Source organism: Zosterops lateralis (genome assembly GCF_965231275.1).
Source record: "Zosterops lateralis genome assembly, chromosome: 4".
In the NCBI taxonomy this organism is placed as follows: Eukaryota; Metazoa; Chordata; class Aves; order Passeriformes; family Zosteropidae; genus Zosterops; species Zosterops lateralis.
In genome coordinates this window covers 9,310,199-9,333,424 of record NC_139765.1, presented here as the reverse complement: position 1 = coordinate 9,333,424, position 23,226 = coordinate 9,310,199, and the positions used below count along the sequence as shown (strand labels likewise).

Here is a 23,226-nt window from a genome sequence, read left to right as displayed (position 1 = left end):
TAAATTCAAAAAAAATTTACATAGTTTTATTTTTTGTTTTCTTCAGAAAGATTCAATACACATCTCATAAACTAGTTCTATTTTGTTAGTTGCTCTGTCATATCTTATGAGAGTGCAGAAATTAGCTGAACCAGTTTTTAAACCTAAATTTTCCCATTCAAGTGGTCCTATTAATTTCCAAGACATAAAATGGTCACATATCAGCTCAAAAGAATGACAGAATTGGCCACTTTTGTCACATACAGTAACTGAGAGCAGATGAGAGTCATTAACACATGCTCAGACCACATATTACATTTTCAAAGAATCAGAAACATTAAAATGGGAGATTACCGATTTCAAAGCTTCCATTAATGATGCCCACTAAAGAAGCTGGGATATTAAATTGTTTCTCTATCTGTGTGTACATGCTGTTCATGTAAGCACCAGACATCGTTTTCCCAAGGAATGCAAGTGACAGTGCCAGCAGAAATACCTAGGAAGGGAAGAGAAGAACGCATAAACCATTCGAAACTACATATTTATGGATATCCCATGGTTATTCCTCCCAGTGAAGGTGTGCTTCCAGTTTAAAAAGTGACCAGTTCTGTTCCACTGATGTGTGTAAATTTCATCATCTATTCTTCTCTAGAGTTATGGCGTCACTAAGCAAACAAAACAAAACAAAACAAAACAAAAACAATTTATGGTGGGGTTTTTTTTTAAAGAAAACCACTTTGCTCTTCACCTTCTCTAACTGACCAAGACTGTCTTCAGAAACCCCAAGTCCCAGCCAAGCCAGTTTCCCCAGCCAAGGCAGCGGTGTGCCTGCTGCAAGGTTGCCACCTGCAGGACCTTCCCACCCTCTGTTCATCTGAATGACAAATTGCTTGCAGAGCTAAGATCGTTTCCTTGGGCTGGATTACTCGATCCAGGATCTGCTCTCCCATCTCAGCAGAGGTCATGAGGCCAGGGCAAGTAATTTCAATCAAAAGGAGTAGATAACGTCCTTTTTACAAGACAATTACTAGCAAGTGACAGTTAAAATGTTAAAATTAGTAAGTGCAATAGTATTCAAATTCTTTTAACTTCAAGCTTCTTTATAAACAGCATTTATGAAATCAATATTATTTTTAAATACATCTGCTGCAAAAGCTAAAAAAGCAAAATAAATGTATTTGGGAATTTAATTACTATTTTTAAACAGCTATTTTACAAGATTTTCTAGCATTTCTTGACAACTTGAATTACTATTCAAGATCAACATTTTTTACTGCCACATCTCAGCCAGTAAGGCTCATTGCACAGTTTTAAGAAGGAAGGGTAAATATGGTAGACTGGGGGGATTACACAAAGTCAGTGTTGGAGTTAAAAGCAGGAATCAATCAGTACCTCCAACACATCACAGAGTAAAGTTCAGGAGAGCAAAAACCAGCACAGTTGTTTACAAACTTTTTTAGAGCATTAAGGGTAAAAAAACCCCCAGCTTATCCATTCATTTAGTCTAGGCTGTAACTTCTACCAAAATACTGTAAATGCAAGTAATTACAGTTGTGTGCTCCTCCAAAATCACTAAAATATTTCTGTACCTGCAGCTTGGAAATGCAGCAGAATTTGTCCTCTGCGTGTGGCTTCCCATGCTCCTTCATGTTGCCTTTTTTGATTGATATTGATGTCTGTTTCTGAGTCTGTCAGCCATCCCATTACAGTGTGGAAAAAGATGAGAGAAAAGAAAAGGTTTTGTCCCATGTTTGCAAAAATATTCTATTCCTTCTAAGAGATTTGATATTTTAGCATTTTCCTTGAATAATTGCAAGCTGGATTGCAGCAGAGCCTACAAGCCAATGGATTTTATTCTAAATGAAGTAACTTGCTTAGAATAGAGACATTATTTTCTTGGCATTAAAATTAGAGGAAAACAAAATAAAACCAAAACCACCAGACCAGCTCAAGTTCTAAATGGACACAGAAGAGACTCCATTCTCCTTCCACTCCTAAGATTTTCAAAAATATTCCTCTGCCTAATTTTACTTATCTCCATCTCAACTTGAAAATTAGAGCATCTCATAGTGCTAAGCTGCCTGCTTTCTTAATATTTTACACATATTCCAAAAATGTGTTCAAAGAAGGAGTGGTACATTCCAGGGTCTTGGATATACTCACCTGTAAAAGCCCCAGCGCCTCTGAGGGTTGGCACAATGAATTAAACAGGTCTCATCCTAAGGACTCTCACAAAGACTCCATTAAATAAAGTTATGCAATACGGTTCTCTGCAGCCTGATGGAGTAAGCTGAAGAAAACCAGGGCAAGTAGGAGCCCTGCCTGACAGGCAGGATGGATACAGGTTAATTTCCTCTTTTTTTTTGTCTTGGATACACTTTCCTGCAGCACCTGCTCTGCTCTGTGTTTTCCACTTCATGGATCCAGGGCTGGGGGAGCAAGCTTGACAAACTCACCAATAGGACTCAATTGCATTTCAAATTCTTCAACTCAGTACCCTCCTGGTCAATCTCTTCAAACATTAATTTCTACAACAATGTTAATCCTCTCAAATGTGTTTCCTAACTAACTTGATTCCTAGCAAATTCACAGGCATTAACTCCTTCTGTAGCTACCTTCTCACTTCCAGTTTTTAAAAGCATAATGCATTATTACCGCATTCCTGAAAATTCTTTACAATTAATGTAGGTGGACAGCACTCAGACAATTAACTATGATAGGTACAGAGTTTTTATTTCTGCTTTCCTCACAGATACTTTCACAAACTGTGTTCAACCACAGGACTAAACTGTGCTCATAAAGCTGGAGGGAGGGGGGTTGCAATTTGAAATAAAATTTATATCCCAGGGAATTGTTTATGCCTCACCTAAACACTGTTTTTCTCTGAAGCCCACCAGCAATACCAAAACATAACATCACTGCCCTATATCTGTCCTCTTCTAGGAGCAAAAAGATTCTTTCTCTTACTGTACCAGTCCCTGCATTTCACTATCACACAGAGGGAACATCAGCTGCTAATTGCAGGCTTTCTCTTCTGATGCTACAAGATACCAGACAGCAACCTCTTTGTTACCATTTGATGGGGACAAATGACACAACACACTGCTCCTCATGCAATTACAGGAGACAAAACAGCATTGTTTGCCTTTAATTATTCATACCTTCCCTCAGAACATAAATTATGATCCAGGAGAAAAAAAAAAAAAAAAGGCATTTCAATCAATTTTTTACTGGGAAAATTTTAAAGATTATTATTTAATTAACAAAGTAGACAGAATTATTATTTCCAGTTCTGTTTCTTAAAATTACTTTCCCCAGCTTTATAATATTTTGTGGTCACACTTCATCAAATGTTACTGAAGCCAACACAGACTAACAGCCTGGATTATCAGAAAGACACAGATTCATAACTCACTCAGCTCAGGTGCATTCACACCACACTTTAAGTCCAGATTAGAATTTAAATTACCATTTCTGCTCCTAGAGATGAACCAAGTGTGCTCCCACTCCCTTCTCCCACTCCCTTCTCCCATCTACCTGATCTCCATTGTACATTCCTCTTGTGTACCTTGTTTACTCTCTTGGGCACTTCAGACTCATCTGCAAGCCTCTTTAGCTCATTAAACAGGCTGAAATATAGCTATATTAAAATATAGCTATAATAAAACACAGTTATATTAAAATAATTATGCAAAAGTTTACCCTTGGGTCTTTACTGACCTATCAGCTGTCATGTAAACATCTGCACCTGAACCCCACTCATAAGGCTGCAATGTTTGCTGAAATTAGTGGGAAGAAGGCAGTACAATTCCTCCCTCCACTTCTGCACTGAGTTGGTGACAGATTTATGGCAGGCTGGGAAGTTGGCAATGACACCACAACTGCCTCTTCCAGTCTTCTCCACTCTCTGACTAAATCTCCACAGGCAGACCAGTAACCAGAAGACACTCACTTTGCAGAGTGCACAAAGATTTCTCCCAGTGTGGGCAGCTCAAAGCAGCTGCAGGACACACAGCATCCCATGCAACCTGGGCTGAACAGGGCTGGCTTAAAACCAACAGCAGGCAGGCAAGCACTGAGACATGCCTTTAGACTCATTTGTCCCACACAAACCCAGCAATATAAATCACATTTCACTCTAGCTAACTAATAAAAAGGAAAAAAAAAAGCATCCAAATATCTGGATTTAAAGTTGATGATGCAATGTTTTGCAAGTTGCCTTGCCTAAGTCCCGAGAGTACGTGGTACTTTCAGTGTAAAATTCATCTTCCATTTAGCTCAGCTTAGTCATACAGACAAACTACCACATCTTTCTTTGTTTACAGGGTTAAAAATCACAAAACACAACGATTCAGAAAGCAGTTATGGTGTCAGGATTTTTAACTAATTTATTTTTCTGGTTGCAAAAAGCTTTTTGAAATCTTGTTTTACTAGGAACAGTTCAAACTGTTACTCAAATGTATTTACACTAATCTTAGACTGAGACAACGGAAAATATTCTCATGGCAAAACAATTAGGTACTTACAGTTTTGAAAAGGGTTCTGCAAGAAATCACTGATATGGCACACTTGAACTTTGACTTTAAATCTGCATTGTTGAAAATTAACCAAGTGTGGGGACAAATTTGTGCTTTTGCCAAATTGTTTCTGCTGTGGATTTAGAGTGTTTAGATGTGACAGACATGGACTGAGTTCCTAGAGGGAAAATTAAGCCTATCTCTTTCTTTTCCCTGCCAAAAAAAAAATCTGTGTCAGGTCTCTGAGCATGAAGTACTGACACTCCTGTCCACTGTAGACATCCAGAGAGCAAGAAAGGAACTCCAGGAGTGCAGGTAAGTGTGTAAATTTACAGGCTGGCTGGATTTCTAGGAAAGGGTGACACAGGGTCAAGAACGGAAGAGAGGAATGAGATTATGTTACTGATTACTGAATGTTAAAAAATAAGACAGTAATTTGACCAAGCATAAATAGTTCACATGACAGGAAGAGGTAATTTGGCTTCAATTAAGTCCATTAGACATCACATCTAAGAATCAGTAGATACACCTTCATGTCTGGGTGCTGAGACAGGTTTTGTCTGTGACCTTAAATCTCTTGTAGACACTTGTGTTTGTCCCCCTCCCAGGAAGAACTACTAATGCGCACCAAAAATCCTAAATGTTTTCTGTAAAATATGTGGTGAGGGTGGGATTGGGATCCATGAAAGCCTGAATTTCTGAATTTTTGGTATCTTCTGAGTTTTCAAACTCTCAAGTAAAAGGCTCTTTATATGCTTCTAATATGTGAAAAGCCTCATACTCCCTCAGAAAATACACATTTTGTTAGAGCTATAGCACTGCTTTCTGTTTTCTCTTCCTAATGGTCTCCAAATCACATCTGATGTCTGCCTGCACTGGAATTTGGCTTATGTATCTTAACAAGAAATAGAAAGTATGTTTCCACCTTTGATCCTCTAACAAATATCTGAGGTAAATTCTTATTACCCCCTAAGGTGTTTCAACAGCTTTCTTGCATTTTATATTTTCTACATTACTCACTGCTGCTTTTAAGAAATTAAAAAATCCTCTGACAAGATAATGAGACAAAAAAACCTATGGCCTGAGCTGTGGAGATACCACCCACTGAAATAAACAAAAGCAGGAAATAAAAGCCATAGAAGTCCTGAAGTTCAATTATAATAAATTTAATAATATTTATGGCAAAATTAATTATAATAAATTTAATTATATTGATGATTATTAAATAAATAACCATTAAATAAACTTCACTGATGTTAAAAAAAAACAAACATAGTAACATCACATATAGGACTGTGTAATTCTACAGTCTTTGTAATATTATTTTGTTCAACAATAATTTTAGCTCAAGGCAAGTAAGGTTGAAGATTCATACCCAACAAAGGAATTACAAAAAATTGAAATAAAAATTTTCAGTCAAATAAACACCACCTGATAGTAGGCACTTAAAAAATTTCCTTTGAATATTTATCTCCATGGCAGAAAAATTATTCCAGGCATTATTTTAAGGTGCAGTTTAAGTGATTTGTAATTGGCAAGAGGTACAAATTAAATACCTCTCCAAGAAGAGAAGAGTAGATACGTGAAGTTATCATATGCTCATAAATGTACAGTTTATTATTCGGTAAATTTATGTAAAATTCAATACATTGTGAATTCAGCATTTTTCTTTATTGTGATTAATTCATGGGTAATAAAGCATTACAGAGAGTCTTTGACATCTTAGCATACAGAATTCCCTTCTTTTCCATGGGATTTCTGCTAAAGGCCATATTCTATATTCCCACTAAGTTCATCACTTCCTGCATTATCGACCTTCTGTTTGAGAAACTGAGAGACCACAAGTATTTCTTCCTGCCTGGAGAGGTTTTGTTTGAGAGGTAGCTCTAATCATTCAAATGCTTAATTATAAGGAATATACCAGGAGAACATTGAGTATTTATATAGAATTAGGTATAACCTATTCTTAGCAAGGAGTTGTGTTGAAGATCCTCATCCAGAGTCTCACAATAGGCATTAGAGTCAGATATTTCCAGAGTGTAATTTATCCCATTTTAAGACAGCTGTCTAAAACAAGTGGGAGGGAGAACCTCTCTGGAGGTGGTTCTTTCTTCCCTTTGATTTGGAAATCTCAAGAGCTTAGCTTAGTCTGGATAACTAATTTTTAGACAGATAAATATCAGGTCAGCTGACATCTGTCCTGGTTATCTCTCTTTATGTCATCCTAGATCTACTCATTTTGACCAAGGAACAAAAATCCTGTCAGCCAGCATCTCCCAGCCTAAGGTCAGGACCCACTTACAGCTGTTTGTGCAAATTCACAGAAAATTCAAATGGATAAACCACGTTCTAATGGAAATCAGTAAAAGTTCTCAAGGAAAAATGCAGAGTACAATTGTTGGTCCTAGTCTAAATGTTATATGTCATGATGATTTAACTACCAAAAACAAAGAAGACATTTCTGCCCTCACTCTAAACACAACATATTATCTTGAAACCACAAAGGACCAAGTAGCTCTTTCCCAGCACTGTGGTTGTAATCCATGAAAAGCTGGGAATGTGAACTATATCTCCACAGAACCACAGCACCCATGGGTTGCACATCCCATAAGACATGGCATGGCAAACCAGATAAGGATATCATGACACAGAGTAGGTTCATCCTCATTTTCCCTATCAGTTCAGAGCTGGATTCAGGGCAATGTTTAAAACCATTTTGTTTTTCAGAACTATCTGCTGAGATCTGCTTCTCTGGCAGTGCAGAGCTGTGATAGCTGAATAGCCATGTATCTCCCAGTCAAATGCAAGTTAACAGGGAGAATTTCTTACAAGGACAACACAGAATTTGCTTCTCAGGCTTGTGTCCTGACCTGGGTACACACTCCAAAAGCTTTACTGGAAACTTCAACCTTTGAACAGACCAGCAGAACTGAGCATAGGAACCTCACAACAAAGACCCTTTCACAATATTTTCACCCCTTTCACCTGCTCGTAGGGGTTCCAGCATCTGCGTAAATGAAAAAAAAAAAAAACCCTCCTCAAGGTATTTTGGAAACCTATTTTCTCAAAAGAAAGAGAAGAAGGATGCAAAATAAAGAAAGATTCAATAATTTAACTGATTTTCCATTAATCAAAAATGCATTTATATAAGCAGTGTTTATACCAAACTAAGGTAATCAAGAGGAGCCACAAGGTCTCATTGTAGTGACTAGTGGAGAGACTCAGAGGTAAAGACCTTGATCTACCCAAACCAGGTAGAAAAGTATCCATCTGCATTTAATAAAAAAGTAGGGTAATGTTTACCCCTATATGTCCAGAAACACAGACAGGCACAAATCTTTCTGCCCATTTTGAGTCTGAATTCAGATTTACTTTGACCATCCAGTAAAATGTCCTTTCACCTCAATAGAGTTCATGCCAGCTACAGGGTACATAAAAATTTAGATCTGTCTTCTGTCCTCAACTCTGCCATCAGCTCTGCTCATCTCTCAATTCATGATTGCCTCTTTTTTTTTTTTTTTTTTTTTTTTTTTTTTTTTTTTTTTTTTTTTTTTTTTTCCCATGCAACACAAGAACAATAAACAGACTTTTCTAGAAAGCATTCAGACCCATACCTTGGAGATAATACTGCATAGGTGCAAAAAATGATTCCTGTCTGTTTTCATAACTAGTTATTTATTTAAACCAGTGATACTGCCAGAACAGTTTCTCCCTTAAGAAAGAAGTTTAGCAGATTGATTTGCTCTTATGTGGATTTGGGGGCTTTGCTTCTGTTTTGGCAAAACATTTTCATGCCTTCTAGCCTTGCCAGAATTTATGAAATTTATGAAGACATAAAATTCTTTATTCTCCATAGCATTTGCTGCAAGTCTGGAAGACATTCTGTTGTACAAACTTCTGGCTTTAAATGTTAGAAAACATAAATGTTTCAATTGTCAAAACAGCTTTTCAAAATGTTGAAAAGCTAATTATATACTTTTGGGCAGTATTTCCTAGTTAAAGAACAAAGGGATTTGTTGTGTGATCAAGTCGTCAGCTTTCCACTAACGAGGCAAATTGTCTCAAGGAAAATACTTCTAGAAAAGTTAAAGGAACGAATGTACTGCAGGTTGACTGGCAGTTCAAAGCTTCAAAGTCTCTCTGGAGTCTTTTCCTCTGGAAAAAAATGACATTACCTATGATTCATCAATCAGTGGTTTATGTAACCTGATAGCATTTCACTTTCACTATCCATCAAGTCCACAAGATTTCTGGTGTGTGACAATATGCTTTGTGTGCAGAGATATCATCAGGCTAGATGGGTAAAGGTGATGCTTCTGGCCTTTCTAGGTGCACTTTGCCCAGCTCAGTCTTAAAAGTTGTGAAATATCTCAGTGGAAGATCCAGGATCTTTTGGGAATCAGGCACAGAGCTAGGCATGCACCTGTGAGCACAGCTTTCTAGCTACAAACATCTCCTTTTTAAAACATGGGAAATTTTCATAGCACCCCCTGAAATAGATACTCTTTCTCAGAAAGGTTCAAGTTGCATGAACTATACATCCTCTTTCAGCAGTGAAGACTAAAGTACTGACTTCAAATAACAGTGTAGCTTTAAAGAGTTTCTAATGAAAAAATCCCACCTCTATGGTGTTAACTTCTATGGTTTTTCAACAGTGGCTTTTTTAACTTCTACAAATTGTTATGGGTATTATAAAAGGCAGCAGGACGATATATGACAAAGCAGTGGGCTGTAGTGATCCATAACACCATGAAGATTATGCCTGCTTATGACAACATCCAAAAAAATAGATTAAGATTGTGTTAACCCCTCGTTTACATGAAGTGGTATGAAAAGTTCTGTTGACGTGAAATCATATATGTCACTGCCAAACTTGCTCATTTTAAATACAATATCACTAAGCATGAACACAATTCCAATAAGCATGTGGGAGTGGGATAGCTCTGTAAAATGAGAAGAGCCATTTGCAGCCCATGGGAACTCCATGAAAACTGACAAAATCAAGCCTACAGTCACTAGAATCAAAATCACTAGCTAGAAATGTGTAGGAATTGTATGGAAATGTGTAGGAGTCCTGCAAGCCAAGAAAAATAATCATAATAAAAAAGACTACCTGTGCAGACATTAATTTATGTAAGAGAAAATATCTCGAAATCAAAAGCAGAATTCAAGATACCCATTCTAAATATACAGTAGATATTCAACACCTATGGATTTTAAAGATACTTATCTGAACTCTGTGCCTCTCTGCTGCTGTGCACAAGGCTCTTTTCTCAATCAAATGCCTTCATAAGGTGATTTTTTAACTGAAAATTTATCATTCATTAGCACAATATGTGTTAATATGAAATTATTTCAATATGTTAATGACTGAAAAATTCCAAAGCCTCATTTTCCTCCCCTTCAATTTTCCACTGTGTGTTTGGCTCAATAACTATTTATTGCAAAAAAAAAAACACCATCTTTTTTGGACTAGCCATGTCACTTGTAGCTCCTAAATTATTTGTGAGAGCTCACATTTAAGTACTGACTTTTTCACACCGTTCCTGAATTCTGTTGTCAAGAATGAGCTCAGCCAAAAGTGGATTTGCTGCTAAATGGAAGGAAACAGCAATATTTGGTGTAAAAGACACTAGCAAAACAGACCAAAAATCCACTAAATACATGCTGAACTTCTAATGCTTTTTTAATGACTTCTTGTAGTAGAAAGAGAGTTTTGTGCACTTATTCATGTTCCTTGTGCTCATCAAAGTCTTTTCCCATCTCCAAGCAGAATGAAAAGGTCAGATCTTGCACTCACACACACAATGATTCAAGCATACTGTAAATTCAGCCCTACTACACTTCTTTTTGAAGAAGGGCTACCTTATTTTGCAGCTATGTGTGATGACACACCACAAATAAAGTTAATTAATGTTTCATGGTATTGTCAACGTAAATTCTCCTACGTAAGCTCGTAGACTGCATCTACCCCTGGTGAAAAATTATTATGAACATGACTGATTCTCAGTTCAGCACAAGCCTCCTTGTTAAACAGCAGGGAAAATGCCACTATTAATAGCAGAGCTGTCAAGACAGCATCATCTAAAAGACTCAGAGTGTTACAAGACAAAGCCAGATTGTCATTCTCTTGCAGGAGTTTGCAGAGGAAAAAAAAATCTGATTTTTTAAAGTGGGATAGTTTAAAAGAAAACTTAGTTAAAACTTATGCACTGTATCAGGTATGAAGGGCTGACATGAATTTGTGTAGAATTCTTTTGAGAACTAGCAGTTTCTCTAAGAGGTGACTGATTTAATTTCTTTTGTATTTACCCATGATTCACCTGCAGTGGAATAAGCCTGGGGAGGAAGGAGTGTGGCTCCTGGTCTCACTGCATCTTCCACAGATGTCTGTGCTCTTTATAAAAGATGCTGGGGTGGGGAAGAAGGGGTGGAGAGTTCTCACAGTTACACTCACTAAATCAGAAATAGCATTTCCACACATGCCTAATTCCTCTCTTTTTTTCCCTAACAGAAGCATTTAGGGAGACTTCATTCTGTCATTCAATAGCTTAGGGGTGGTCTAAATGAGGCCTTCCAGTACCTGAAGGGAGCCCACAAGAAAGATGGAGAGAGACTATTTACAAAAGTATGGAATGACAGGACATGGGGAAATGGCTTCAAACTGCCAGGAGTAGATTTAGGTGGGATATAAGGAGGAAATTCTTCCCTGTGAGGGAGGTGAGGCCCTGGGACAGGCTGCTCAGAGAAGCTGCGGCTGCCCCATCCCTGGAAGTGCCCAAGGCCAGGTTGGATGGGGCTCTGAGATATGTGGTCTAGCAAAAAGGTGCTCCTGCCCATGGCAGGAGTTTGGAACTGGATGATGTTTAATGTCTCTTCCAGCTCAGGCCATTCTATGATTCTATAATTCAATATAGTTACCCTGCCCTTCCTTTAAGCAAGACTTTTTGTTCTGTTTTGGAGTACACAGGAATAAAACACATGTCAGAGAACCCCCTGTAATAGTGGCAGTTATACATTCCAGCAATATTTTTGAGAACTGAATACCCTTTTTGTAAATTAATTGCTATAGAAAGTGACTGAAGAGATTTAGCATAGCAGGAAGCAATGGATGATTTAGTTTACCAGAAAGGAAGAACAGTATTTCTGTTCCATATTCATGTTTACCATTAGCACTGTTTAGAGACCTTGAGAGTGAGACTGATAAGCAAAAGGGAGTCTTGCTTTTGCTTTTAACCTCTGGAAACAGGTTGCAGGAGAGATAGGGGAAAATAAAATCAAAAAGTTAAACCTTCTGTTGTATTCAAAGGTAAATTGTTGGATGAAACTAAAACTCTATAAATTGTAAGTAAGAATAGTACTAGAATCTATAACTCACCAACCACTGGGCTCTCAGTTCTGACTTTTCTGATCAAAACAAGGAGTTTATTTCTCCTGCTTGAGGGATTCCCAGCTATAGGCACTGATTCAGCACCAGCTGCTGAGCTCATTCTCAGAGCAATCATTAGCAATAGTCCTTTCAGGCTACATCACTGTTCTGTCAATGGCATGAGCTGAGCAACAAAATACGTCATAAAAGTTGGTTTAAAATACTGTTGACAACCCAAATTACTTCTTTTCATTTGCTCATCAATTCCATAGATGGACACTGTTTATTTCTGAATCTTTTTTTTTTTTTTTTTTTTTTTTTTTACTAGGGGAGAAATTATTAACTTTCCACCTCTTACCTCTCAGCTGCTTCTTACATATTTCTTCTCAGGATTAACACCAGTTTTGGGATCAACAGGAACAGCTCTCTGTATTTTTACCAGCACTGAAATGGCTCATATATAACAGGGGTAACAAAGAAAGCTGTGCTAGCAAACGCATATTTGATAAAACACTATTTGAGCAAAGCACTTGCACAGAGCTCAAGTGCTAACAGTAGAAAATTACAACTCCACACACACCAGAAGTACAAACTTTGTGGTATTCAACAACATAGCACCAAGCAAGAATCACTGGCAAGAAAGCATTATAGCCAAAATTTTCACACTTTGCTATCTGAATGTAAAAATTTAGGGAACAATCAAGGTTCCTAGTCATAGTTGTCTAGACTGATTTTATGCTCCCTCTGATGTTCTATATACTTTTTAGTTGTTACTGTAGTGTCCTGATAGCCAGGCTCATGAATGTCAATCCTGGATATTTTAGGACATCTAAAATGACAGCAAAAAAACTGATTTACTCCTCTAATTTCAGATTTGGCCATACAGGGTACTTGGTACTTTTTCAGAGGTGCTGATAACTATCAATGAAACCTCCTTTTTATGCTTTCCTTTTGGTTTGCAGCTTAATTTAAAAGGAATTTACTTTCGCAGCTTAATTTAAAAGGAATGCAGGTCTGCTAAAATTGCTATAAACACGAAACAATTGCATTAAACATTGTGCTCAATTCGTGTAACAGCCACAAGCTGTGACACATGCACCATTCTGTGTCATTACTGGGAATGTTTACACTGATGAATGTTAATGCTGCTGCTGTTCTAATTGCTGGTTTATTCAAAAAATTGAAATAATCCCATTGCAAGTTAATGACTAAACCTTTCCTTTTTTCCATTTTGATACAACAGGCCAATTAATCCATGAGTTATTCACACACTTCTAGTTCCTGGTAACTGGGCAACAGTGTAATTTACTGGAGACATCTGCCTCACACAGCTGCACAGCACCTGGGGATGTGCCTGCACCAGGTAATGTGGCCCTGACACTCACAAATGGGGGAGACTCATCCATTACGAAGAGTCTTAACGTGTCTTATTGACATTATTAAGCGAATGTAGAACTCAGAGGTTGAAAAGCAGCCATTAGAAGTGGGAACCAGCTGCCCAGCAGGTGCCAAGAACAGCCTAGAAAAAGGTAAATGTGATAGAGACAAGCTTTAATCTCAGGCACTGAGCACATAGGAGGGTTGAAGGACCCCATGGAATTAATTTCATTTGCATTTAGACACCCACAGTGTAAACGTCTGCACCTGAGCAAGTCACCCAAAGCTGCTTTTGTAGGCAGAAAGGAGAAACAGGCACAGATCATATAAGCTGTTTTAGACTTCTGCATTAGAAACAGGCACTAGGATGGTCTCTCTGTTCACTCCACATTTAGTGATACAAATGCCACTCCCCAGGACATGAAAGGAGCAGAAACTTGAGACAAGGCTGTTTCCCTGTTCCTCTGCTGCCAGCACATCCCAGTGCAGAGCAGAGTCAGCATTTTTCAGTTCTAGACATGGTGTAGGCAGTTTCCAGAAGGAAAACATGTCTTCTGGATTGTTTTTAAACCTCAGCTCTGGTGTCACCTAACCCTCTTACAGGCACAATTCTTAAACAAGTCTTTACCTAAAGACTTAAACACCGGTACCAATATCTAAAATTACCATGTAACTACCCAGAATAGAATTGATGAAAGATTTCTTTGATGGGAACACTTGATTTTCTTTTTCCTTAGGCTTATAACAGTTGTCATGCACAGGAATAAAAGGTTTTGTCTAAGATCAAGGTTAAGGAATTCTGTCAGGGGTAAAAACAGTGTTCCAACCACCACTGAATCGCATGAACTACAAAGTATTTAGTGCCAGCATCTTGAAATTTGAGTTATGAATTGTTATGCTGTCAAAGAGATTCCACAATTTAATATTCCATCCCTGTTCGTGCAGGAAAACACTACTCCTGCTTAAGAGAGCCTGCAACAGGAGCTGCAAAACCTTAATTTTGTTAACTTTACATGTGACTAATTGCTGGATAGACTTCTTGCTGACTCTGCCAAGATGCTGTGTGGTTTAGGAGGCTGGCAATGCTCCTGGGACATCATGAGCCTACTTTCACTTCTACAATGCACTCAAGAAGCAGCCTTTCTCTTCTTCTCTCAAGGCATTAGTGGCTCCCCCCCAGTCTATTTGCAGGACAGCTGCAAGTAGAATTTGGGATCCATATTTATTTGAAAATTGGTATTTCATTTTGTTTCCCTCAACCTATAGCTTGATTCCAGTTTGATACAGAAACCACTCACTCAGATGCCTTAAAAGAGAAAAAGATTCTGAATAATTATTTCGGTCATTTAAAATCTTAAGCACACACTGATCTATCCATTGCTTTTAAGAGTTTGAAACAACATCTCTCACACAGGCTGAGCATAGAGACCACTGCTGAGTGTCAGTGGCACATGGATCTCTTTCCACTCAGGAATAAGCACACTAAGGCATTTTCAAGTTCAATATCCAAGCAGTGAAGGATGGCTGATGTCAATCCCCAGCCAGAGTATCTGTATAATTGTTTTTCAGCACAATACTTTCCCTGTAAAATGGGTTTAATCCTGCCTTAATTTTGGAGGAGCAAAATTGCCACAGTGAAAGTAAGACCAGAATGTAATTTCATCATAGTCAAATCCTACAATGAGTCTTTGGAGAGAGAAACTTGTTTCAGACATTGCACAGTACTGTCATGGTGAAGATAAAATACTGTACTTACTTCTCTTACACTGGGGCTGTCCATCCAGAGGGGGAATAACAGGAACCTGGTGAAAAGAAGAATATGACCATATTAAAAACAGAGAGAAAAATATCCAGCAGTAGCAACACTTAGGAAAAAAAAGGAAAAAAAAAAAGAAAAAATAAAAAAACCCTACAACACACAAAACTCCCAAAGTAACATCTACAACAATCAACAGAACATTTTGTCACTTTCTAGAGTCTTATTTGCAGACTGTTGTAATCAAGTTAAGAAGCTACTATCCCAGCTAAATATCCCTTCTGTATTCACCTCAAGTAGTACAGATGCCTGAAGTGAGCCAACACTGGAACTTGAGCCATTGCAATGAAAATCTGGTACTACAGACTAAACCAACAAAGAAGGGGGTTTCCAGTTAAGGCAATGGACTTGGCACTGAAGCAGTTCTGATCTAATTCATGTTCTTGGGGATAGAAAAGATGCACATGGTAACTTCTTATCACATAGAACTTTTGCTCAGCTTTTGTGCCAAAACCTTGACCTTCATAAATAATTAAAAGACCTGTTTTACAAAGGAAATGGGGTACCTTGCAGAAACTAAGGAGACAGAGGGGGGCAGAAAAAAGGTGATTTGCCCATTTTCCACTGAAATCAGAGGTAAATTGTTCTAATCTGTACCCTTGGAAATCTGCAATTAGGCATTTTGTTAACACTGGATTTAGTCTATCAAGAGCTGTACATTTTTTTCCCTGAACCATACTCAATGCATACTAGAGAAATAGATTTGCGCAGGTAGTTTCATTCTGACATTTCCTGGCTTTTTAATCCTAGTCTTTGCCTTCTAGAAAATATTAATTGACTCAATTTCACACATGACAAATCCACCTGTGTTAGTATAATACGAGATTTTACATTCATAGTGACAGAATTTTCATTCACATTTAGACTTGACTGAAAAATGTACATGATTTCTACCGTGTTACCCTGAATGAGAACTCTATCTGTCAATTTAAGTAACTTTCACTCTTTTCTTATTCGTCATACAGCTTTTATCCCTTCAGACACCTTTTCTTTCTGATCTATATTCTACAGCAAACCTCCACAACTTTAACTTTCCCATCTTTTCTGAGATATGTTTTCCTGTGTTTCAATTACCAGTGGCCTGGCGTTTCATTTGCTCTGGCTTTCCTTGTAACTTTTGTTACCTTATTTAGCCCTCGAAAACACCCACAGGGAATATTACCTCAGCAGCTTATCAGAGCTGCAAAAATTGAGGCTACATTTCTGATGTGCAGCATGCTATTGCAGCACCTTCACCAGGGCATTCTGCATACACCAGGTGAATATTTACTGATGTACTAGGGCAATAATGACCCACCTGCCTCTGCTCCTCTCTGGGGCACTTTCTGTCTATAGGGATTGGAATTAACGACAGTCCCTCTGTGCTGCTGCCTGATGTCAGAGCTGAGAAAGGTGTCAAGGATATATAAGAGCCGTATTACCTGCCAGAAGGGAAGAGGGAAAAGGATACTCCAGAGCTAGATCCAAGTGTGGAATTGTTGCATGCACACTTCTTGCTAACCAAGAGAGCTTGCTGGCTTCTCCAGTTAGATCTGTGACCACAAAAAGGTAAATAATTTCCCTTTTTTCTTACTTTGCTTGCAGTGCAACGGATGTGCTTTAGAAAAGCACAATATCCCCTATTATTAATTGAGAGCATTTTTCAGGAAAAGGCTAAGACAACTTTACAGTAAACTGGATTGGGGACCAGAATTTGAGACCAGGATATGTCAGGAAATGCAAACCAGAGATAAGGGATAGGATTGAAACTACTGGATGGAAAATGAGCATTTACTGCTGAGAGCTATATTTCTGAAACTGAATTGTGTCACTAAACTTGAGGGGATCATTTTTCTCACTCTAGCCTGTGAAAAAGACTAGCTGCTCTTGATTTAGGACAGAATGGGCATCAGGGGTAGGATATGCTGAAGAGTATTTGGGTTAGCCTTCAGTTTTGAATCATTATTCTTTTCAGAAAGTTTGGAAGGAAAGATGTGCAACCTAAAGCTGTCAGTTTTCTTCATTGCACTTTCTGTCACTCTGAGCTGTTTGGAAGCTACACCTATTGAGAGGTGAGTAACAAATAATCACGTTTATTTCTTTTTAGGGAAAAAAGGTGTTCAGATTATTGCATGAGTTGCTTTTGTTTTCATGTCTCAAATAATACAAAAATAGAGTTATTCAAGCTCACTATTTTATTGTTGTTCAAAGATTACTGTCTGTGGCTGATGAGCTATCTGATGGTACTTCCAAGAGACAAGGATGGATGTTGCCTGTAATGTCACAAAATACACTCTCAGGACTCAGTGAGGAAATGCCAGAACAACCAGCAGCAAAGACAAAAAGGTATTGATTTTCCTTGTTTCTTTCAGCCATATCAGATTGAATCATGAGGCAAACTTTGTTCCAGTGATATCCTGCTACTTGAGACACTTCGTTTCTGCTGGTTTTTTCCTCAAAAAAAAGAGGCTAAAATATCCTTCCACTAAATACAGCTTTCTTGTAAGCATAAAGATCAGCTTTTCTGTAACATAAAGATCAAAGCATTCAGGGTAGGCAGTGAAATCCAGAGACAAAGATGCAAATAATTTAATTACTTTACAATACTTTACACAATTATAACACTTCATTAACTACAAAGGCTGGGAATAATATTACCTTGAGAGGAAAGATGTATTTTGCACGTGCCTTCCTTTTTAAAAAACTTGTCAGATTTCCAAACCTGAAGGGGGAAAAAAAAAGAAAACTTACCCTTCTTAATAATACTACTGCTCTGCTAGAATTGAGTTATTTTATAGCATAAATGCTTTCAGTAATTAAGCAATTTTTTAATCACAGAATTAATATTAATTTAATCACGGGAAGAAGGAAATGAAGAAATTTCTTCTGATAGAATTTCACTTGTCTGAAATACATTCTCATTTATAAATTCAATTTCAGGAAAAATTTTAAGAAAAAAAAAACATTGCAAGATTTATTTGCAATTTGTACTAAAAGATAAGCAGCACTGAACTATTCTATTTTCCACAGTCTCATCAAGGTTGGAAGAGACCTTCAAGTTCACCTATTTTTTTCAGGCTTTTGAGTGAATTTCTTTCAATGGCAATTCTATTATGGATTACTTCAGTAAATACTTATGCATGTATAGTTGCCTGTTCCTCTCTCTTTGAATATATATTTTTAAAATACTATTACATGACAATTTTTGTACCTTCCAAACAGAGATGTACCTTTATAACAGAGATGAAGTTCTCACTTTTTTACAGCTATCACTTTAAAAAAATACAACACCCCCCCAAAAAAAAATAAAAATTGTAATACTCCAACACAAGACATCACCTTTCTGAGTGTGGTGTGTCTTATCTGTTTTTCTGGGACCTGGAACCAATGTCACTGGGTGAATTGTCTCCTGGCACTACATATCCACTGAAAGGCTACTGACCACACAGCTAAAAGGGATGGTGGGTTCAGCCAGGCTAGGCATGAGATAGAAACCCAGCAGCTTCCTGTCAAAGGGCTGGAGTTTTAAACTTGGGTTTTAGGGCCTGATTTTGTAGCTTTAGTGGAAAATAGAATTCTGCCTTCACAAACAAAGCAGGGTCTATCTCTGTGAGAACCAGTTGCTGTCTGAACCTCATATGTTAATGAATTAAAACCAATAGCAATACCCATAAAAGTCAATGAGAGGTTACAAAAAGCCCTATCCAACAATTCTCTTCTAATGCAATTACACATTTAAAATATTAATTGCTTAAAAATTGCTGCATATCTACTAATGAAGAACCAGTAAAATACAGACATTCCTCTTACAGCTGCTATTCCACTGGATTCTTAGATCAATACAAATAACTTCAAAAGGTTATATGACATTTTAGATTATAGATTTAATAATCAGTAAACAAAGAAACATATTGATAACTGCTCAGAGTTTAAAACTGGGATATTATTGCTCTTCACAGTAAATTTTGGCTACAAACTGTTGTCTAATTCATGCTATATTAGCATGAAGAAATCCAAGAAAATAAGCAATAACTCAGTAGGCAATGTCAGCAAGTATTTCTGTCTGAAGGAACAACACAGTAGTCTAAGAAACAAATTTGAAAACTCAAGCTCTCTCAAGCTAAGCATTTTATTGTGATTTAAAAAAAAACCTCTTCATGCTACATAAGTTTTACATGGAGTTCTGTAAATGTTTTTTTTTTTTTAAGAAACATTGATGATACTTTAGAATCATCAAGGATGCAAGGAAGAAATGGATTCTTCCTTGGACACTCTTTAAAGTATCATTCAAAGGATTCTCTCTCACCACAACAGAACTTTCAAGCTGCTGGTGTTTCCAAAAAGATGTGGCAGTTTCTCATAGATGAAACCACTGTTTAGTCAGAGCTAAGTGGCAGAGAGACAGAGCTAAAGACCATCCTAAGTGGGACTGAAGCTGGCAGAAGTTGGCAAAGCCTGCTACCTCTCATGATATGTGGTGCAGATGGGAGAAAGAGTCTTGGGATTTAATCCACTTGGTGTGGACTGGAATATTACCACTCACTTCAGTGAGAGCAGGATATGATTCTGTGGAAACACGAGAACTAAATGGATGTTAGTGATCATCATTCTGTTAGTAATCCTCATGATATCAGCAAGAGCTCTAAATAGATCTAGAAGTTCAGCTGAAAGTTAAACATTTAGTCATTGTTTTCACTTAATGTCTTACCTATACTATCATTACAGGCTTTCTAGGTGTCATAAACTGCTGTGCAGGATATCAATAAAAACGACATATGACTGTTCAGGTCTCTGCATTTGAATAACCCCCATCATTAAAACTGATAATAGCACCCAGCACAAGGAATTTTTTTCAGGCACAAAGTAGGTGGTGGGAAGATTCTAACGTTCCTGTATTTGTGCACATATTCAAAGAACTCCCACGTTAGCAGAGCTCAAATGACTATGAGCAGTGGCACGCTCGATTGCTCATCGTTTGACTTAATCCTGGCTCCCTCTCTCTCTTTGTCCCACCTTGGCAGCCACCAGCTGGAGAAGAGGAAATGCAACACAGCCACGTGTGTGACACAGCGCTTGGCCGATTTCCTGGTGCGCTCCAGCAGCAGCATTGGGGCTGTTTACCCTCCTACAAACGTGGGCTCCAACACCTATGGGAAGAGGGACACAGAGGGGCTACTGAGCAGAGAACCCCAAAGCCATGCACAGCTTTAGGGTGTTGAGATGGCTGCTGGCACTAGAAGCTCAGTTTTTAATGTATCGACAACCTCTCTTGGTCGTTTATTACTTGTACAGTCTTACCAGTGCCTTGTTTTCTCTGTGTGTGTGTGTGTGTGTGGGTATGTGGTTTATGTTCATCACTCCACTATGCATGTACAATGACATGCATAGGCTGTTCTTTCAACTCCATTAAGAGCTCCAGAAACCTGCTTGTCAAATTCCTTTGCAAAAATCCATCGTGATAATAAATGGAAAAGTAATTGCAACAAGGTTTTTTTAATTATTATTATTATTATTAAAAGGATTAAAAAGATAACCCATGATGTGTATGTCTTTATAGTCACAGTTTGGTAAGAGAAAGAAATCACCTTAATTAAGAACAACAAACATCAGAATGCTACCAAAAGTGATGTCCTAATGAAAGTAAAACAGAAGAATCTTCTGAAACATCTACAGCATCTTGTTTTGCACAGCTGAAGGAACTACTAGATGAGAAAAGATGCTGTGTTTTGCACCATAATCATACATTTATGCTGTTAACTGAGTGGTCTGTTTCCGCTATAACGTACAACAAGCAAGGAAAAGTGGTCTTGCAGCACAAACTTCTGTGCCTACTGAGCAGGAGATTTTAAGGATTTGCAGTCCTTATGTTAAGATGGTATCAGTAAAACATAAGCATAATGACTGTAAGTGCTTTTAAATATGAATAAGATAAAGGTCTGATAACAATCTAGCAGAAACTCCAGTCCTTGGGTATTCCTTTCCTTGAACTAGAGTTACAAAAGGGAAGAGAAAAAAGAAATGAGTAGTTCAGGAACTAAAATTCTTCACAGACACTCAGCAATTTTTTCCACTGGCATACTTACATTGCTACCAAAATCCAGGTAAAATATTTCACAGATGGGCAGACTTTAATGGGTCTGCCAGAGTTATTTTCTCCTACCTCAGCCCAGAATCAGTACAGGGTTAAAAACTTTTAAATTGTTAAGCAGATTTTCATAGAGGTGACATCCTATATCACAGAAATGGCTGTTTTGGCCACACTTTCTCACTGAAGGGTTCACTGTCATCTGAAAAGCATTATTGTCCAATTAGGAAAAACATTCAGCAGAACGTTAGTTCTGGAGAAGCATGTGAAAGTTTAATAATTGCCTTCTGTTGGTTTTGTTTCTGTTATAAAGTACACCTCAAAATAGAAACATTTTTGTTAAATTTCATATTAAATGCACTTATTTCATAAAAATACATGAAAAAATACATGGGAATAAAAAATACTGCACAGGATTCCTCCTGTAAAGTGTTACTAACTAGTTTCTTTATTGAGGAAAGTTTCAACTTTCATTAAGGTTCTAATGGCTACTAACTCTGAATTTTATTGAGAAAACCATTTATATGATATTAAACTTATCTAATATTTCTGCCAGCTTGAAACACTTTCCATTCCAGTTACTTTTGAGTTACATTGCACACACACTGTGTGCCTAATTTGCTTTTCAGTTACAATATTTATGTTTCAGAAAAGACATGAGAAAGTGAGAGGACAGCTTTGAAGTGTCACTGTGACATTGTACAGAGGAGTAACCAAGTGGAGCCTTCCCTGTGGATGGATGCTGATCTCTAGGCTGATCCCAGTCTGGAATATGAGCAGTGCTTTATGCACCAGATTTTGTTTTTTCAGCTAACATTTGACGAAGCCCAAGCTGCACAGGAGCAGTAGAACATTAATACATTAGGTACATTAATTTCTGCCTGATGCACTCTTGAATCTGGTGGGTTTGATACCATCATATATTTCACATGGTCAAACTATTCCACAAATACTGAAAAATGTAACTCACATCCTAAATCAGTGAAACCACTGAGAGGGAGAAGAGGGGCACCATCCCACTGTCTTCAGCTCCTCTTTGTCTAACCACTTGTCAGTGCTCCCCTACTGTTGGGTGGAGGAAGACAGCTACTTCCAATTCATCCCAGCTTAGACATCTATTTTAGGATGGGATTAATCACTCCTGAAGTGCCTCTATTTCTTCATTGATGATAGAGAATGTCTAGACAATTAGCTGAAAATGAGCACTTAACTTTAAGATAACTAGAGTTAGGTGACAGGAATCTCATCTGCATTTGGTATGAACTGTTCAAACTAAAATCAAAGAGAAAAAAATTTGGTAAAAAAGCCCACACCACCAACACCTCAGACTCCAGATGAACTTTTACTCTGAGCTACATTAGCCAATCCATCAGCCAGAGCATCCTAAGAAACTTCCTTCAGTGAGATTTGTTTCCCCCACCAATATTCCCTTGAGAACACAGCTCTGCTCCCCTTCCTCCTGCCGTTGCTGCACTAAGGCCTCTCAGAGAAGGATCAAGCCACAGTAAGCCTGGATACAAGCACAGTCCTGAGCCAATGAGCCAGGAGAAGACTGGAGGGGGGTTTTTAAATAAATTAATTCATAATAAGCATTTAAGCATTGCTTCCTCGGCTCTGCAAACAGCATAACCAGAATTTTCAGAATATGTAAGAAAAAGATAAGTGCCTCTGTGCATTTTTTTAAATCCCAGTAGGTATGTCTCAGCTTCTTCAGGGATGTAAATATTATTTGAGAATTGACCCTTACATAGCTTGGGTTCTTTTTCAATTCATCTGGATTGCCTACATCTTTCAGAGAATATGCAAGCAAACAAAAAATACAAAAGAGGAAAATTAAAAATATAGACAATGTGATAAACATGGTTATATTCCCTTTAAAAAAATAAAAATACTAAACCTCTGCTTTTTAATATGTTCTATTAACTTATGTTAAAAAAAAAAAAAAGCAGAATAAGGGCATAATATTGAATTTCACCAAATGAGAAGGGGAAGAGTAAAAGTCATCAAACAAGCAACAGGATTGTTAAAAAAAAAGATTGTAGGAACATGAGGAATGTTTTAAACGGAGTAGTGGGCCCTAGGGTCCAATATTTCTTAGGAACAA

General features: G+C 37.7%; 2 protein-coding genes across 3 annotated transcripts in view; one reads left to right on the top strand and one right to left on the bottom strand.

Moving 5' to 3' along the window:
• Positions 1-4,560, bottom strand: part of LOC310908765 (uncharacterized protein) — a 48,501-nt gene extending 43,941 nt beyond the window's left edge. Inside the window, exons 1-3 of the mRNA XM_083860129.1 lie at positions 4,506-4,560; positions 1,569-1,667; positions 334-475 (exon numbers count right to left, since the gene is read on the bottom strand). Coding sequence (XP_083716255.1) covers positions 334-475; positions 1,569-1,628 — 202 coding nt within the window. The 5' untranslated portion in view covers positions 1,629-1,667; positions 4,506-4,560. The remainder of the gene's footprint in view (positions 1-333; positions 476-1,568; positions 1,668-4,505) is intronic.
• Positions 4,561-4,637: 77 nt separating this feature from the next.
• Positions 4,638-20,513, top strand: IAPP (islet amyloid polypeptide). Of its 2 annotated transcripts, XM_083858684.1 has the most exons (6): positions 4,638-4,811; positions 13,109-13,228; positions 16,394-16,606; positions 17,013-17,109; positions 17,249-17,383; positions 20,059-20,513. In XM_083858684.1, the coding sequence occupies exons 4-6, from the start codon at positions 17,030-17,032 to the stop codon at positions 20,246-20,248; spliced, it is 405 nt and encodes a 134-aa protein (XP_083714810.1). In that variant the 5' UTR covers positions 4,638-4,811; positions 13,109-13,228; positions 16,394-16,606; positions 17,013-17,029; the 3' UTR covers positions 20,249-20,513. The 2 variants fall into 2 exon arrangements, with proteins under 2 accessions (XP_083714810.1, XP_083714811.1); XM_083858685.1 differs by lacking the exons at positions 4,638-4,811; positions 13,109-13,228 and adding an exon at positions 13,347-13,394.
• Positions 20,514-23,226: the final 2,713 nt, after the last annotated feature.

Bases quoted from the DNA above. Each gene is read 5' to 3' on its own strand.
- IAPP (XM_083858684.1), top strand. From the start codon at position 17,030: ATGTGCAACCTAAAGCTGTCAGTTTTCTTCATTGCACTTTCTGTCACT. The intron at 17,110-17,248 runs GTGAGTAACAAA...TGTTGTTCAAAG, and splicing joins GAAGCTACACCTATTGAGAG to ATTACTGTCTGTGGCTGATG. The intron at 17,384-20,058 runs GTATTGATTTTC...CCACCTTGGCAG, and splicing joins CCAGCAGCAAAGACAAAAAG to CCACCAGCTGGAGAAGAGGA.